Genomic DNA, 18,770 nt, shown 5'->3' with positions numbered 1-18,770 from the left:
GTCCCAGTGGTGAGCGCACGAGGGTGGGGCATCCTATCACAACAGCGACTAATGTCACGTATTTTGGTGGCCACCGAGAGACACAGCGCCGGCTTCCACGTGCTTTTCGTGTGCGTGCAGCCGATGTGGGGAAGGCAGACGAACACTTCAGGGTGTAAGTGAACGCTCGTGATTTTTTGACACGCGTAATTAACGCGCGTATTGCACTCTCAGATTCTTCTACCACCCATTCAACCCCCCCACTTCCATCCACCCTTCCCAGAAATGACGAGACCGAAAATGTCATCAGAGGGCAGCACTGCTAACCCATATCGTTCGTTTGATCGAAGATCAAAGCTTAAAAAATAAAAACGATGACGTCACCAAATGACGTAATATGGAAGAGGGTTTTATAACAAAATTCTCATTTATGCGGATGCTGTCTTTAAAAAAAAAAAAAATCATGACGTCACAATAAATAGGATGACGTCACCGATGACGTAACCCGGTTATTTTTGTCGTTTTATAAGAAAATGAAAATTTTTTCGGCTACGCGGATGCCCCCAAAGAATGTCTCTTCTTTGGAGTGTTGGGGGTGCTCTTTCAACAGACTTCTTGATCCAGGCGGTACGATTTATCTGCCTTCAAAGGGGTTGTCCAAGACGTGAGGGAAAACAACTTTTTTTCTTCTTCTTCTTCTTCTTCTCGCTGCACCCAAGTCTACACTTCCATCATCCCCTTTCGGCAGCTACATCTGTTTTGAGCCGACATAAAGCAGAAAAGTTCATACGGACGCTGCAACTCCACCTTCCCAACAAACCACAACCGCTCTTAACAAAGTGCAGCCTCCTAAAGAGAGAGAGAGAGAGAAAGACATAAAAAATTACGTGTGAAAGCGTGCCACCCCTGGCGTTCAGTGGACGCTAATCACAGCTGACACAGTCGACGTGGCGTATAAAGAATCGACCCCGCACTTCAAAGCGAAAGCCGCCAAGAGGTGAGACCCATTTACACCAACCACAACCTTCGCCTTCTTTCTTTCTTTCTCTCTCTCTCTCCCGCAATGACCCCAGCGGTTTGTGACACGTTCGTCTCTTTCCTCTTACCGATGTCTGCACACCACCCCCGCCTTCAGGTAACTCCCTCGCGCCACTTTCCCTCCCCTGCCCGAAAATCTTCAACAAAGGAGTTTTTTTTTCTCTCGACTCGACAGAAAATACCCAGAAAGGCGGAGATGAGACATTCGGAAGGTGAGGGGAACCCACTTAGGGGGTGGAGGCTTAGGTGGGAGTGTTGCTGCAGCCATTAGGGATGTCTAGAAGCAGTGGTTACTGTTGCGTCTCTTTGTTCTACGAGCTCTGAGCAAACATGTGCGCAGTGGGTTTTCCAACTCGATTATTTGTTTTCCAGCTGAACTGTATTTTATGCGGGGATGCCCGTACGGAACTAATTTCGCCCAGTACCGTTACGAACGCGCTTTTCGGGTCACTACTTAAGGGAGGTATGCGCTGGAAGACGTTTTAAAATCCACCCTCCGATGCTCTCCTGTCTCCAACATTTCCCATATTCTAACGAACATTGAAATGTACATTTCGATCTCTTTTGTGACGTCATGCGTATTGTTGCAGACAACAATCGGCTACAACTCAATAAAAGTATTCCGTCACAAAGTGATTTTTATTACTATACAACGCGCTTATAATTCTCTTATTACGTCACTGATTCATTGTTGTCGGATACAACAATGCGCTTAATTGTTTTATTACGTCACTGATTCATTGTTCTCTGATTCAACAATGCTCTTATAATTCTTTTATTACGTCACTGATTCATTGTTGTCGGGTACAACAATGCTCGTGTAATTCTTTTATTACGTCACTGATTCATTGTTGTCGGGTACATACTGTTGTGGATGACCACCAGATTTGATTTTTTGTGTTTCTTTTTAATAAAATTATGATAATAAAATTGATATACGGATTGTAAAAGGAAAGCAAGAATTAAAAAAGCTCGTGCTAGCAGCGTTCCTCAGATAATCGTTGCTTTATTAATCCATCTCAGATGATCTGCTACTTTTTTTTTTTTCCTTCCACATCGTGTACCAATCTTGACTTTTCTGGATACTGGATCAGAACGTATTCGTCTTTCCAAATTATTAGATTCATGGTAGAAGGACAACTCTCACATTGTCCTTCTACCAGCCGACTATTCATTTATTGTTTGGAAAAGATGTTACGTCTGAAGCACGGATACGTGTGCTTTTCCATATATTTGCATTTTCGCCTATAAAGTTCAGGGAGCTCGGCAGCAGCAGAAAAAAAAAAAAATCTAACTGTACCCACTGGCGTTTTTTTTTTTTTTATTCTACATTCTATTTAAAAGTGGTAGGTATTAATGTTCCGGAGGGGGATGATCGAAGTCAGAACGCCAAGACATAGCTAGTTTTTTTTTTTTTTTTTTTTGAAAATCAAGAAAAACACCGCCCTTTTAGACAATGCATTTTTTTTCTTCTTTCCATCGGAATCTTTCTGTCCTTGAATAACCGTGTTCCGCAAGCCCCACCTCTTACGATCCCCGAATGGATAGCTCTATAGAAGCTTTTCGCATAAGTAGGCGTTCCTAATTACCCCAGTGGCCGTTGTTAGGGGCCCCCAATCACCGTTTTGTCGTCCGACACGTAGTATGATACCACCGGCCATGCACCTGCTGTGTAATCACCCTCATTTGTATGCAACCACTGATGTCCGAGGGGTGGGTGCTATCCAATGGTCCACCAGATGTTGCGTAGTCAGCACGTGGTGCTATTGTTAAGTGCGGTCGAGGAAAAATGGGGACTGTTGGAGCACGAGACATGACGTCTGCTTTTTCCAATTAAATCTGACCTTTCGGTAACCATATTTACCTCCCCCCCCAACACTCCACCCCATCGTCCACAACCAGCGGGCATTTAAGGGACCGGCTTTTGAAAACCAGTGGTCCACTACTTAACAATCACGATGCTACGTCGACTCTTTTGCCACTTTTGGCATCGCAATAACGCTACACCTTTCGTCTGTTATGGTAACCATGGCTACTAACAATCAAAAGTCACCCGAGGCTTCGTTCACAATCCAGCCCGGACACGCCTTGGAGTTTCCTGCGCATGTTTTAAATAATTTCAGACGAGGCATATTTGCTTTTGATTTCTTTATTTGTATCTGAAACAAACACTATACGGCGAACGGTGATGGTCAAACAAGGGCGCCCCCTGTGGCAGAACAGCGCATTCTTGGAAATATGAAAAATTTTGGCTTTTTTTTTTTTTTCTACGCTCAGATGATAGTAGTCGGTGGATGGTTCAGTTTTCTATTGATTTAGACACAAAAAAGAGGATTGAGAAGGATCCATCTGTTTGACCATCAGCGTCCATGACTCAAAAATAATAGAAAAAAAAAAAATTCAAACACACTCTCACATACTGATATTTGGTCATCATAAGTACCACGACACACTCCATAAAAAATGTACATGAGTGGACTTCGAAGATGCTCTGATTGTTGGCGTCGATTTTCCCGCACCAGCTCTGGACTACAGGGGTTATTGAGCAATGGCCGACTGTCAGGAAGACCCCCTTATGGCACGTGTAAGATATTTGGCATTCTTAAGACGGGAAAAATCCTTAACAATTAACACCCGCACTTGGCAGAAGATTTGAGCTGTCTGTACAATAACTTAACTGTCCTATAGTTCGTCTGCTGCTTGTCCTTCGTCAGCTACGAAGTCACCAAAACTTTCGGGGCGAATATTTACACTTCTAAAGGCAGGGATGCGGCGATCTGTAAGTCCGGAGATGTCATCTCCCCTTCGGCGGACTCTCCGTGTCGGAGGTTATGCGTGAGGCTGTGTCGCCTGAGGTCGCAGTTGCGTCGGAACACCTTTCCGCACGAGTCGCAGTTGTACGGCTTGATGTCGGTGTGGGTGAGGAGGTGGGTCTTGAGGTTGCTCCGCTGATTGAAAGTGCGGCCGCAAGTGGGACATTTGTGCGGGGAGTCGTCCATGTGCAGAATTCGATGCACCGCTAGCGTTCGTGATTGGCAGAAGCCCTTCCCACACTCCAGGCACTTGAAAGGCTTCTCCTTCGAGTGGATGTACCTGCAAAAACAAAAAACGCGTTAAGAGACAGACACCAAACGCTCTGTACATTTAATAACAATTACCCGCATTAAAAATGAGAACTGCCCGTTGCTAGGCAACCGGGCTGCACGCCTAAAAGTGACAAGCAGCCGACAAAGCGAGAGTGACGAGTACTGACAAAACGAAATAAAAGGAAATATTGTCGCGCCATTTCTTCCTGTAGGTGGCGCTTCGAACGAAAACTAATATTTCGTTTTGAAAAGCGTCTGAATAGAATCGGCCGGCGAGTGTGTGTGTGTGTGCCAAACAGACACGTGGGCGTTTGCAGACACTAACGGAAGTGGAGAAATATGGGCTGTAATTCCGATGTTAACGCCACCTGGCAGTAATGGCGATCACTGCGGGAGGCCATATTTTGCGCTTTTATTATCTCGTCTTCCAGCTACAAAACACCTGCTTCTACAAACACACGCCATGGGTTCTCTAGTGGCACTCGGGATGAGGGTTTCGAAACCTCTTTAACGTCTGCCACAGTGTCGGACAGGTGCACGGATCTGCGGAATCTTTTTTTGCGCAAGTTTTATATCCGAGATGGGAATGCGGGAGAAAGATAAAGGAAAGGGGTAGACAGATAGAGAGAGAGACAGAGTGGATAAAAGGAGAAATCTGAACCTCTTTGGCAAAGCTAAGAAATTCAAATCGGACGCTTGTTTATCAAATCGGGTGCTCGGACGTCTTAGATAATCCAGCTGATGTTGCTGATGAATTGAACGAGTGCGTTGCTTCGATATTTTAAGAAGAAATTAATTAGGATGGCATAATTGGACTCGGCAGAGATTACTTTGGATTGCAGAAGTGCCATGAGAAGTTGGCAACTATAGACCGGTTAGATAACTTAGATGGTGAGGAAAATCTTAGAGACAATGATTAAAAGTGCTGTCCAGGGGACGTTTAGACAAAAATGGCATTCTGAAGGAACTGACAGTTACTCATGAGCTAATACAAATACAAATTATAGAGAAGGTTCCAGCAAAGATTTTCTTTCTACAATTGGTTTTCAAAACGCGATGTTTCATCTATTCGTGTAGAAGTTGATGGTTGGTGGGAAATATAATTTCTGGACCACAAGAAAATCATTTCTACCCCGACCAATGGTAAAAACCAGTTGGATCTACTATTTCAAAATCTGGAAGCATCTTCTTGATCTTAATTGCAATTCCGATTGCAACCCCATTACAAGCGAAATCTCCCTAGAGGAAAATCACAATCCAGAACTTCCCAAAACAGAAAAGGAAGAAAGAAAATCAAATCTTAACCAGAAATCATCATCAGACCACTGACAGAATTCAATTGGGATCTTCTTTAACCCGATACCACTCCAAGTTTTGTTCCTCCATGAAAGTCCAAACATTATCGACCATTTCTGGGATCCTCCCACTCTTGGGAGAGTGGGAGGATCCCAAAAATCTCGGATCCTCCCACTCTCCCAAGAATGCGCACTCAAGATACTGCTACTTCTACTAATAAGGTCAGTGGACATGAATCATCCACTGTTTATGCTAAGTAGATTGAGAGGTTTATTGCTGAAACAGTGATCGATTACTGATGCTTTGACTTATTTTCAAATATTTTAAGTAGTGAGCATCCTATTCAGATGGGCCAAATATTTTCAGAACACTGAAGTTTTATTCTTTGGAATCGTCTTAAGAAAATAACCGTTCCAGATTCTTGGGGTTACGGCAGTTTTTACGCACTTTGGAAATGCGAAAGAAGTTATCGATTATATAGGGGCTGCATAATTGGATTATGAATATGGGAAACATCCAAGCCAATTGTCGTCTTAGCATTAGTAGAGGCTTATGATGCAAGGAAGCAAACTTATAGAAGATTAGCCAAAATAAAAAAATCAAAAAATCCTTCCCATTTCACCCATCCATTAGCTCCAAATGTTTGTCTTTAATTTATTTAACCTATCAACTTCCACAAAAAAAGACAGAAGTTTGTTCCAGCAATCAACTATCCGTTGGCTAAAAGCAAATTTCCGCACATCTATTCTACATCTGCCTTTCCTCAGTTTGAATTTATGCCTCCTCAGGTGCATAATCTGAGCAAGCGGGAGTATCCCATCAGAACTGAGCCTGCTCAACCCATTCAAGGCCTTATACGCCTCAATCAGATCACCTCGCAGGTGCCTAGTCTCCAGGCGCTGCAATTTGCAGAACTTAAGCCTTTCTTCATATGCTCACCCCTTTGTTCCTCTCACCAATCTTGTTGCACTTCTCTCTGCTCGTTCTAAATCCTTCCTAAAATGAGGCCTCCCGACCTGTACGCAGTACTCAAGGCATTTTTCAAGCCTTGTACAAGAGGATAATCACCTTCTTAACCCTGCTGGAAAAATTCCTATATATCATTAACAAACCTCCATGAGCTACTCTGGCAGCCTGTCTGCATTGTTCAGAAAACTTCATATCTGCCTGCACAATTACTCCCAGGTCTTTTTCATTTTCTACCACCTTAAGTATAGTACCACACAGTTGGTACGTTTCTCTCCGGTTACTTCTACCCATATGTAGTATTTTGCATTTGTCAAGGTTAAACTTCAGTTGCCACTTGTTAGCCCATCTGCCCAAATTATCTAGATCCTGTTGCAGTAGCACACTGCCATTACTGTCATTAACAACCCTGCCAACCTTCCTGTCATCTGCAAACTTCGACATTAAGCCTGATATACCTTCATCAATATCATTGATAAATATACAAAACAACAGTGGATCCAACACCGAACCCTGTAGGACTCCACTAATAACATTAGTCCACGAAGAGCAGCATCCATTGTTTACCACCCTCTGTCTTCTCCCATTCAACCATCCTTTTATCCATTGTAGCAACTTACCCTTAATACCATTCTGCTCCAATTTGTACAGTAGTCTTCCATGCGCAACAGTGTCAAAAGCTTTCCTGAAATCCAAATATATGATATCAAATTATTTTTTGCATCCAGTTCCTTTGTAACCACATCATAATATCCTATCAAATTTGTCAGACAAGACTTTCCCTTAACAAACCCATGCTGTGTCTGAATTATTGGTGCACTCTTGTCTAGATGAGCCTGCAACGCATCTTTAACCAGTGACTCCATTATTTTACCCGGAACAGAAGTTAAACTAACAGGTCTGTAATTACTCGTGTCACTCTTAGATCCCCCTTTGTGAATTGGAGATACATTTGAACATTTCCAGTCCTCTCCTGAGTCCAAGGATGCTCTCATAATTATGGCCAAGGGTTTGCTTAGTTGCTTTGCTGCCTCCTTTAATATAACCGGATAGATCCCATCCACCCCAGGTGCCTTTTTTATGTTTAACTTCAACAATTTCTCCTCTACTTTTTGCTCTCATTTATCACAAAATCACTTACCTCCCTGTTAGCATTTGATAAACGTCTGGCACTCCCCTCATTGAATAGCTCCTCATGTGTGAATGTAGATGCAAAATACTCATTCAGTTTGGCAGCTATCTGAGAATGACCATCTACAATCAAACCATTGATATCAAGTGGTCCAATCTGATTCATCCCCTTCCTTCTTTTAGAATTTATATAAGTAAAGAAATCCTGCTGTTTTTCTTAGCATCCTTTGCCAAGGATTTCTCATAATCTGCCTTTGACCTGCTTAACCTCCTTTGTGACTTGATTACAGACTAACTTATCTGTCGTAGGCTTCTGTGTCACCTGATGATTTATATGCATTTTTCTTCTCTGCCTCATTAGGAATTTTGTCGATTACTACAACACGATTTTGTGGATATTTTGTAACTTTTGATACGGAGGATTGACTGCACAGTACAGGGAGTTGAGTGTCATCATGATGGAGCTGACCAAATAGTCTCTGTCCCCAGATATCTTCGCTAGCAACTAAAGGGATCGGAAGACATCAGGTCTGACAGACTGTGCTCAATTTTTGCTCAAAACTCAGGAGCATCTGCAATAAGCTACACTCCCTGCAATCACTCTTGTTCCTTGAGGAATTTGGGATTATTTGTCTTACAGAAACCTGAATGTCTTCCAATAAACAGCTTAATACCCTGTTGAGTGTCTCATCTTATCATGCAGCTACTAATGATCGTTTGAAGCTTTGTGTGCCAATGCCAAATGTGGAAATCACCTAATCCAAATTTATCTAATTTATCTTCCACCTGATCGTACACAAGACTCCAGGGATAAATTGTAGTCATGGCTCGCGACCCATCTCAACCCTGATAAACCAACCTTTCTTACAGGGGACTTCAATATGCCCACCACAAGACATTCTAAAACTAGACGAGGCTTCATCATCTTCATCGAAAATTTAGGGATACATTTCCTTGAATCACAGCCTACAAAGGGCAACCAGGCGTTAGACCTTGTATTTCATCGTACTGCAAATTTGACGCCCACAGTCCCGACCTTTGCCTTTAATTCAGATCACAAACCGCTAACCTTTGCCTTTACGTTCCCGGCGATGCCTCCGGTTGAAGATGAATTCTTCACCAAAACCATTTTTTCAGTTAATTTCATCAAGCAAGATGTCATTATGAGTTTTCTCACCTCAACCAACTGGAATGCTCTTTCCACCCTGCCGATCGATAAAGCCACTAATGGCCTTGCTTCCCACCTGACAGCAATGGCGATTTAAGGGGCTTCTAAAACCATCAAAATCTCCAAATGGAAAAAAACCATGGTTCTCCAGAGACTTGAAGCCCGCCTATCTAGATAAGCAGCGTGCCTTCAGGAAATGGAAGAATTCAGGAACCACACACGATTTTATTATCTTTAAAATGGCCGCTTCGAACATTATAACAGATTAAAATGCTCGAAGTGGCCATTTGCAAAGCACTGCAAGAATATTCAGATGGATTAGAGCCTCTTCATAGAATGGGCAGACAGTTCTTTTGGTGAGAGTTGCGTAAAGGAAGAATCTAATCGTCCCTTCCCCATCCCCTTACGCGATTTGACTCCCCTGTCTACACTTAATATCTCAACATCTTCAGTACCACAAATTTGGACACTACTGCGTCAACCCTATTGTGAAGAATTCGAGGCCTAAAACTGCGAATGACTTTCGTCCGATTTCGGTGGGCTCTTCGCTCCTTAAAGTTTTTGAAAAGACAATCCTAGCGCAACTTATTGAGCACTGTTTTCAACAAAGACCATGTCACCTACATAACGTTGTCCCTGGGAGATCTACCACCACTAATCTCCTTCAAACGCTGTTTCACATACAGAAAGCTTTGAATTCTCGAACGCAGCTCGACATAATCTTTCTTGACGTTAAATATGCAAATGATAGGATTTCCATCACGTCTTTACTTAACGTCCTGAAGAACTACTTCAGGATCTCCGATAACCTCCTCACTATACTCAAAAAGATTTTTTGCAGGAACGACGGCTCCTTTTTGAGCTCAATGGTCTCTCACGATCCTTTACTGTCTTCAGAGGGGTTCCACAGGGTGGCGTTTTGTCAGCAGCGCTGTTCGCAGAGGCTTTGGGACCTCTGATAGCAAATTTCCAAAACATGATATCTTACGCTGACGATCTGAAGCTCTTCATTCATTCAGATCAGCGCGACCAAACGCTCTCTGTCCAAGGAGCTGCAACAAAACAAATCTCTCAGATAAGCACATTCCTTCAATACATTGGTCTTGAGCTAAGTGCCGAAAAATATGCCCAGATGACCTTTACAAAGAGGAGAAGAATAAATCCAATGCACATGTCTATAAATGGACATCAAATTAAACTTGTCAACTCTCACACGGTTTGGTCTGGGATTTGAACCTGTCTTTTCTGGAGCACTTCAAAGAAGCAAATAACTAGGTTTGTGCGAACTTGTGTGGTACAGGTGGCACTCTACACATCGGAAATCTGGTCTTCTGACCCTCCAACCTACCTGCGACAGTTTTTGGGGATTGAGTATTGGCTTCTGCGATCTCTCAATAGGACTTCAGGACACCCCCTTACTATCTATAGGGGTATACTAAATTCGCTGCATGGAATGATCCCTTGGAAGCAAATCATCACCACTTGCAACATAATTACCCTCTCCAAACTAATTTCGGGAAGACTGGATGCTCCTAACATCGATAGCCTTATCATCCTGAGGAAATCAAACGACAGGGAGTGGAGATTTGACCTAAGTTTGGAATTTTGTTGGATGGGGAATATACCTGAAAGATTGTGGTAGATTGGTTATGGAAGAAACACTTTGTTTGGAGAGATAAGCGGATCCTTGATGACATTTCTATTTGAGTGCGTAATTCTATAGATATTGTCATTGCAAAATTTGTGTGGATCCATGGGGAAGAGCATTATAAGAATCTAATTGTGGCGAATGGGAACATGTTCTTGAGACACGAGGGGGGGATTAAAAAGTTCTTTGCCCAATATAGATCGCAAAACGTTTTCGTGAAAGACAATATTGCCAATCCGTGCTGTGACTCTTCTTGCGTGGTCACAGAAAACTTCAGATTGCAACCATATCCTTCTCCTTTAAGAGTATGTTGAAGTGCTTAAGGTGAATGAAGATGTCTTTAGCAGGGAAGTCAACAACCAGGAAAAGAAAATTCAAAAACCTTAGAGGCGCATCTGACGACTGTGTACACCATCCTAATTTCAGGAGGATGGTGTTAACTCTATAAACCTGTGGAGGTTCAATATTAACTACACTTAATATGTCTGCGAAAGGAAAGATAGTTGTAGTGAGAGTACGTGTACAGTTTATCTGCGTATCCTTTGCATTCTGATTGCTTCTATGTTTTGATCAGCACTGTATCAAAGGGAGTGTTGAATCACCCTGACACTTTGTGCACGTGAGTGAACCGTTGACAACAAAAACTCAGAGGAAGAAAATCTACAGCATCACTAAAAGTCCATATACATCGTTGAGTGTACGACTGTTGATCAAGGAGCCAAAAATTTCAACATCAAATATCCTAACATATCATCTGCAATGTTACTGCATCCACTGATACTGGATCCACCAGATCCATGGAATAACGCAAGCAGTAATGAATATAGCGAAGATTGTGGCGTTGCAGACTTTGCTGGACTGTCAGCTTCAACAGATTTCGACTACCTACCAAGCAGAACTCCTTGGTTCTTGGTTACAGCAGTTGAGCTAAAATTAATAAGGAATCTAGAACGGAACTCCTCGCATGGTTGACCTTGCACTTAAAAGAAAACCTTCCCACTATCATCACAGGGGACTTTAATATGTCCGTCCCACGATATGCAAAGGCAAAAACAGAATTGGATATCCTCCTTTCATCTCTCAGTATTTACCCTTTGTAGACCCCATCAACAAGAAAGAATCAAAAGCTGGACCCAATCACTCACTGTCCTCTTACCATCGAATTTTATCCCTCGCCTAAGAATACTAACGAGGATAAAAACAAAATAACGACAACTACAAAACTCGTCTTCTCCACCAAGTTCATTCAGGATGGAATAATTCTCAAGAAGCTTAAAACAATAAACTGGAACGCGGTCTACAAACTACCTCCATCTGAAGCAATAGATTGCATCGGAACACCTTAGGACCATCGTTCGATTATGGGCGGCAAGAAAGATAATCTGTGAATGGACCAAGCCCTGGTTCTCCAGCCAAATGAAATCATATTTCGACAAGCAAAAAGCCTATCGAGAATAGCGAAAAATACGAAACTCCAAAATCTTGCCTCTACTACAAAATGAAGAGAACCATGTTCAATATGGTTAGACGACAAGCCCATTACAAGATGATCTACGAGAAACTTGCAAAATCAAAGAGAATTCCTGAAAACTCGAGAAAAAAACGTTTCAACATAACTTGGGAGGGTTTCAGAAAATGGAAGGATCACACCTTTGGAGATTATGGTGTTATAAAGGTGTACGCTGTCTTTGTGTTTTTCCTCTAAATTCGGGAAGGTCACTGAGATCCTGTCACGTTGGGAGATTACTGGTGGTGGTGAACATTTCAAGAGGAATATGATGTATGCAATACAAAATATATTTGATTAAAGTATTTTTAAACGAAAAAGACTCATTTTTAAGATAGAATACGTGTTTAAGACTGTGATTCTATCATATTGGACTGCTAAATACAGTGATGTTCAGATATCAAATTTAGACATCACGCCCTCTATCCATTCATCGATGTCGTTTATGAAAATTAAAAATAACTGTGGTCCTAATACTGATCCTTAGGGAACTCCACTTCTTACATCAACCCAATCTGAGGAATAACCATTTACCACAGCCCTCTGCCTCCTGCCATCCATCTAAGGATTTTCCATGTGATTCCAACCTATTCCAGCTTATAAAGTAACCGCTCATGTGGGACTGAGTGAAATGCTTTGCTGATGTCGAAATTATTTCCTAAATCCATCTCACGAGTGATCCTGCAAAATAGCTAACCAGCTTTGTTAAACATGATTTTCCCTTTACAAAACCATGCTCAGTATCCTCCAGAATTCCATTTCTATCTAAAAATGATCCTGAATTCCAGCCTTGATCATAGTCTCCATGACTTTCCCTACTATTGAACTTAGACTAACCGGCTGGTAATTTCTCACTTCACTCTTAGAACTACTGGAGATACATTGGCACTTTTCCAATCCAACAGAATCTCTCCCAAGTCCAGTGTTGCTCTCTTAACTAGCCTTAATGGTTCAATGCACTCACTTAAGATTATAGGGTATATGGCGTCAACCCCAGGAGCCTTACTCGCCTGTAGGCTCGAAAGTTTTTTCATTAAATAATCTCAACATCATTAATTTTTTTTTTTCAACTTCACTCCCAGAATTTCTTATTGATATAAATGAGTTTTCTTCTGGAAATATCGATGCAAAGTAACTGCTGAGTTCATCTGCAACTTCAGCTGGGGTATCTAATACTATCCCACGTCCATTACATAAAGGTCCGATCTGGTTTGTCCTCTTTTTTGCATTTATAAATGCGAAGAATTCCTTATCCCCACTCTTTGCTCTCTTTGCCAGAGATTTCTCTTAATCGGCCTTTGCCAGCCTAACCTTTTGTGTGCCAATATTACAGATCAATTTATAATTGTGTAATAAACGAGGAAGATGAAAAGTTGGTTCTGTGAGTTTGAAGTTGGACAGTAAATGGATGTTGACTGGTTGTTGCAAGTGTTCGGACTGCTTTGGAAGAGAGCAGGAATCTAGAAGCCGATTCAGAAGAGCAGTTCCTTCCCATGGAAGTATCTATAGAAAATGTATGCAGCAGAAACAGAACATCTATGAGACAGAGTGGAGAGACTTTGTAACAGATGAGTCATTAATTAACCTAACTGCCCTCTTCATATGATCTTGCCTAGAAATCAGAGTATCATCGAAGGTATGCATAGTAGCAGAGGAATCCTTTTTGCGAGATATAAGACAGGACTGAGTTTTAGGAGGATTGAAATCAACTAAGTTGTCTTTGCCCCACTGGAGTTGTTATTGTTGTTATTTGGTTTTTAGGAGCATTGGCAACGAAAACCCCACTGGAGATCGGCATTTAAGGAATTGGTAGTGGATATTCGAGAAGTTGAAGCTGATTGAGCAGGACAAGGTTTCTCAAAATGGAAAGTGGAATGCAATGTGCTATCATCGGCAAAACTATGAATAGGATTTCCAGTCAATGGAAGAAGGTCATTAATATACAAGAGGAAAAGAGTGGGGGAAAGAACTGAACCTTGGGGGATACCGGCATTAGTGGAGAAGTTAGAAGACAGAGAGCCATCAACCATCACCCTCAGTGAGCGATCAGAGAGAAAACTGGATAACCAATTACTAAAAACAGTTGGCAAACCATAAGATGGAAGCTTGTTTAGAAGACCTTTATGCCAAACACGATCGAAAGCCTTTAAAATGTGAAGAGCAGCTGCTCAAGTTGCACCAATCTTTTCCATTAAAATTTTTCAAAGGTGAGTGCGTGAGCAATTATTCCACCAGAAATATTGGCTTCACTTACTGAAAATTGATGATCTGAGTGAAATGAAGATCGAAAGTGTCGAATTCCAGTTTCGTAATCATTGATCAGATGGAAGGTTTCTAGATAGTTTAAGAGTTGGTTTCTCCATTTCTTTAGAAAGGAGAAGTAAGTGCAATGGGACGATAATTGAAAGTGAGTGATTGTCGTCCCTTTTAGGAACTGGCTGGATATTAGCAAATTTCCAAGCAGAAGGAAAAACACCTTTGGAATAAGAAAGTGAAAAAAGGCGACACAGAACAGGAGTAAGTTGAGGAGAAGAGGTTTGGAGAACAAGTGAAGAAATACCGGCAGGACTTGCAGCTTTCTTAGCAACAAGATTGTTCAAAATCCTTCTGACATCTATTCAATGCCACAGGAGGCACTGAAATGGAGCGTACTGGGAATGGTGGGAGGTGATTTACCAAGATCATTAATACAAGAGTTGGAAGAAAAACAGGATGCTAGCCGAATTGGTTCCAAAACAGAATGTTTGATCATGGACACCAAGACGAAAGGAAAATTTTAGGATCCACTTTTTTGATATTTTTAGGCAACTCAATCCAGTCATTGAAAGATTGATTCCAGTTGATCTCCCAAAATCTTTCAGTTCATATGCTCAGTTTGAAAATCTTTTCGTAGCGCTCAGAATGCTTTAGAAACATTTTTCAGGTTAGGAATGAGATAGGGTAACGGGTGCCATACGAAAATGGGCTCAGGGCGCCAGAACCCTTTGAGCCGACCCTGAATTTAAGTTAGAGGAGAGATGGCTCAGGTAACATCGTAGTACAAGAGGTATATAGAATGAAAATATACATGTATGCATCCGACCCGGTTATATCCACTGTGCTTCCCGCGAGGGCCAGATTTTGTAGTGGATTTTATAACAAAATGGCTGACAAAAAAAAAAAAACGAAACATGTACCAAGAGAGAATAGAATTATTCAAATACCAAGTACGAATAAACATTTCATTGCTGCGCGTCTGCTTATTTTCACTCTTTTGCTGTTTTATTCTGTTTAAATCTCCCGCAGCCATTTTTTAAAATCCAAACAGACCCAGATTCGTTAACTGTTCAGACTCGGACACAAGTTTAAAGCGATGGGGACTGGAAACTTGCTCCACCCCGTTGTCGCATCCCTTGTGAAGGGACTCGGGTCCTTTTCTTCTCATTCTATTCCAGCTGTCTGCCACTGACTGCGCATGTCTTTAATATCCACGTGACCTCCAGAATTAACAGTTGCCTCCATGAGTGAGGCGTCCCAATACGTGTTGGATGACAGTGTATTTATTATTAATAAATAAACACCCCTAAAAGCGCATTCAACTTTAATACCAAATTCTTCCGAAAGATGGCGATACATGCTCTTCCTCTCGTGATATTCTGCAAGTTAGCGCCAACATTTTTAGAAACAACAAGACCTTTATGTGGATTATACGTACTTTGGTTTGTTTCCAGATGTGTGTAGGCATGTAAGGCCACGAGGTGCGAATGTCATATCTGTAAATTGCATGTATTCTGCGGTGTTCGTATTACGGGATGAAAAACCTCAGGTGGTCTAGATGTGAAATATGGGGTTCTATCTATGGTGGACTGAAATATTTTGGGACACAGTGTATAAAATGATGGTTGTATCTCATCCGAGATCAACTAATCCGGCCACGGTCTGAAAAACCCAAAAAAGTGCCTCCATCTAAACGGGACTCGAACCGGGACCTTTCCCATATATAGCATCAGATAACAGAGACGCTGTCCACTTGGATACTCGTGAGGATCTAAGTGAAGGATATCAGTTAATGTAGACCCGGTATTTAGCGTGCAGGTAAAGAATTCAGCACGCAGTATTCGAGACTGCACGCTGCCACAAATACCTGGTCTACAAAAAAGGGAACTGGATACGTATAGCGATGTTTAGAAGGATGCGAAGTGGTTACGGTCTTGGATGCACTGCATGAGTGTGTTCCAAGGCCTGTTTGCGTGAAAAATTAATAGCCTTAAGCCTCTAAGGGTAAAAAGCGATGAAAAAGTCACGTGCCTTGGATTGATTTTAAATTATTTCTCTCGCTGTGTGTCACCACTGGTCCAAGACCATTTTACCTTCGGAAGTAGAGATTTATTTTGCTAAATAACTCTTAAAAAATCGCTTAAGAAAACAGGATCCTTTCGACTTCTTAACTCAAGCTTCGAGCAAACAGCCTCTCTGAGATTTAAGAAAAATATTCTATTTATAGATCTCGCTAAACAAACATGCCGGTTATTATTTTAAAATCTCGCAGACGCGTTCTAAAACCGGTGTTCGACTGCATGCCATATAAACCGAAAAAAAAAGAAAGAAAAAAGAGAAAAAGCACTCAGTGGGGATTCATGAGAGAAAGACAGAGCCAGAATTGTTTATATCCCCAAACAGATCGGCAGAAATGCAAAAGGAAGTATGGACAGAATTAATCAGAGTCAATACCGGGCTTGGTTCACATCCGGTGTGAACCCTTTCCATAATACAAACAAAGACAGGATGCCACAGTCCTGTCTGGTGATTACTGTCATCATCAGCACTCCTGGATTGTTCTTCAGACGAAAAATGTTCTTCAGACGAAGAATGTACGTCGCAGACGTACATTCCCGTGATTCAGGTGCGTTACAATCCCCCTTTTTTTTAAATATTACAATTTCTTTTGGACACGCTCTGTCTATTAAAATGACTTTAAAAAGCAGTCGAAGTTGGTGTTTGCAGTTTAAACTATAAAAGAATTCGATTTCTATTTTATTACGTTTTTTTTTTTTTTTTTTTAAGGTCTTCTGCTTTTTAATTCATACTTCGACCACTTGAGGCGCAATTTTTGTACATTTCATAAATCGCTGAATTTAACCAAAAGAACGTGACCTACTTCACGCGCTAAAATTAATAGTTTTTTCTGTCTCGCTATTAACAATGCTTGTCATCGTTTGGATCTTACGTAACAATGAAACTTGAACAAACTTTAGTATTTTTTTTCTTTTTTTTTTTTAATCTCGCTACCAACAAGTTTAAATTATCACCTATCGTCTGTTTTTCATTTATATAAGATTTAATGACAGTCGCGATGTTAAAAAACTGCACTTAGATTTAAAGAGGAAGCAGAAAGAGAAAAATTAGAATTAAAAGGCGTCGTTATACAAAAAAAAAAAAAAAAAAAATGTCAGACTATATAAGAAATGCAATATAATTACACTTATGGATGAAGATACCTGTGATCTCGGAGGTGGTCCTGCCTTCGGAACGCCTTATGACAGATGTCGCACGTGTAGGGCCGTTCGTCTGTATGCGTCCTCTCGTGAATTAGCAGATTGTACGACTTGGTGAAGCGACGTTGGCAGTATTTGCAGATGAATTCCTTCTTGGGTCGAGACGACACCCGTCCTCGGAAGAACCGGCGGTCTAAGAGGGTGGCAGCCGAGTCTGGTGCCTTGCCTAGCAGCGCCGCTGCGGCGGCGAACGTGTGGCCGTACACGGGACTGACGAACATTGGGTACGGGTGGCCGGCGAACAGAGCGGTCGATGGAAGTTGGCTGCCGGCGTCGGTGAGGGCGGTCGACTGGACGGAGGAGGAGGTAGGATCCGGGTCGTCGGCGGAGGTTGCGGACTTGGCGAGGTGAGCGAAATCGAACTTCTTCTTCATCCTCGGAGGATTGGTGGGTCCTGCGAGAGCGCAGACGGCCGACAGTTCCTGATGGATCGCCTGGCAGTCGGCAACAGAGGGTCGTTTGGCTCGGAGATCCAACGTAGGCGGCAGGGGCGAGTACGGCAGGCATCCGCCGTAGGCGACTGGGAGGTAAGTGCTGAAGGCCGAACCTGGACTTATGGGAAACGGTCTCGACCCAAACGATATCGGCAATAGGGGCAGAGGCACCAGCGGAGGTGGTGGGACGGGGACCGTTGAAGACACTGATGACGGCGACTGAGGTACCATGGTCAGGGCTAGTGGCTTGGACGTGAAAGGAGGCGAAGGACTGTTCTGTTGGCTCGTTGGGGTGAGGGGCGGCGTGGGCAGGAAGCGATGACTGTCCCTGCGGTCATCTAAAATAAAGTAAAATCAAAAACGTGAGATATTTTGATAAATTCTACTGTGGTGAGGTTAGTTTGCTTAAATTAGACACTACAAGTCGGCTCAAAAGTACGTTTGGACACTCAGCAGCCGAAATAACCAAAATTAATTAACAATCGCGATATTCGCTATATAAAAGATCTCGTTTCCATGGCAACTATATTGTTAGATCAATTTCTTAAACAATAGTCAGTTTCTTTCACGCGACAACTACATTGTTCGCTCGTAAGCAACCAAACGATGCCACACTCATTGTTTAGCATTTTGTCATAAAATTATTTCCTGTCGTTTGGTTCGCGTGAAAAGGAACTGTATATTTCACAGTGGCAGATTTTTTATTTTCTTTCTTTTTTCTTTTTTTATACTAGAGGGATGTCTTACGTCAATTTATTTACTTACACTTCATTACGGGGTACCATTGGCGGTTACCCATCTTCGGAACAAGCAGGAGGGCCCGGAGCAAGATCGCTTCATCCGATGGCAAATTGCGGTGGAGAAGAGGAGGGAAAATGGATATTAGGGTTAGGCTTAGGGTGTGGGAAACACGAAAAGCTGTTAAAGTTACGTCATCGAATTGGGGTCTGCCGTTCCAGGAGGTGGTGGGGGAGGTTTCTGTG

General features: G+C 42.1%; 2 protein-coding genes across 3 annotated transcripts in view; one reads left to right on the top strand and one right to left on the bottom strand.

Moving 5' to 3' along the window:
- Nucleotides 1–3,519: 3,519 nt before the first annotated feature.
- LOC150075283 (uncharacterized) lies at nt 3,520–18,103 on the bottom strand. Its single transcript, XM_090388290.1, has 2 exons — nt 17,297–18,103; nt 3,520–4,110 (listed from the first exon to the last, which is right to left on the bottom strand). Exons 1-2 carry the CDS (start codon nt 18,016–18,018, stop codon nt 3,765–3,767), a joined length of 1,068 nt encoding a protein of 355 aa, XP_090244416.1. The 5' UTR covers nt 18,019–18,103; the 3' UTR covers nt 3,520–3,764.
- LOC150075282 (uncharacterized) overlaps nt 16,635–18,770 on the top strand; it is a 71,746-nt gene continuing 69,610 nt past the window's right edge. Inside the window, exon 1 of one of the 2 annotated variants that reach the window (XM_090388291.1) lies at nt 16,635–16,701. In XM_090388291.1, coding sequence (XP_090244417.1) covers nt 16,650–16,701 — 52 coding nt within the window. In that variant the 5' untranslated portion in view covers nt 16,635–16,649. Of the gene's footprint in view, nt 16,702–17,773; nt 17,881–18,770 lie in introns of those variants that run through there. The other variant, XM_090388292.1, reaches the window with a different exon arrangement.

Source organism: Mastigoproctus giganteus, chromosome 14 (genome assembly GCF_048544385.1).
Source record: "Mastigoproctus giganteus isolate SK-2022 chromosome 14, ASM4854438v1, whole genome shotgun sequence".
Taxonomy (NCBI): domain Eukaryota; kingdom Metazoa; phylum Arthropoda; class Arachnida; order Uropygi; family Thelyphonidae; genus Mastigoproctus; species Mastigoproctus giganteus.
Note: the sequence above shows the minus strand (reverse complement) of the source record. Positions and strands in the feature narration are given on the sequence as shown.

Bases quoted from the DNA above. Each gene is read 5' to 3' on its own strand.
- LOC150075283 (XM_090388290.1), bottom strand. From the start codon at position 18,018: ATGGTACCTCAGTCGCCGTCATCAGTGTCTTCAACGGTCCCCGTCCCA. The intron at 4,111-17,296 runs GTATCTTCATCC...TTGTTTTTGCAG, and splicing joins GACCACCTCCGAGATCACAG to GTACATCCACTCGAAGGAGA.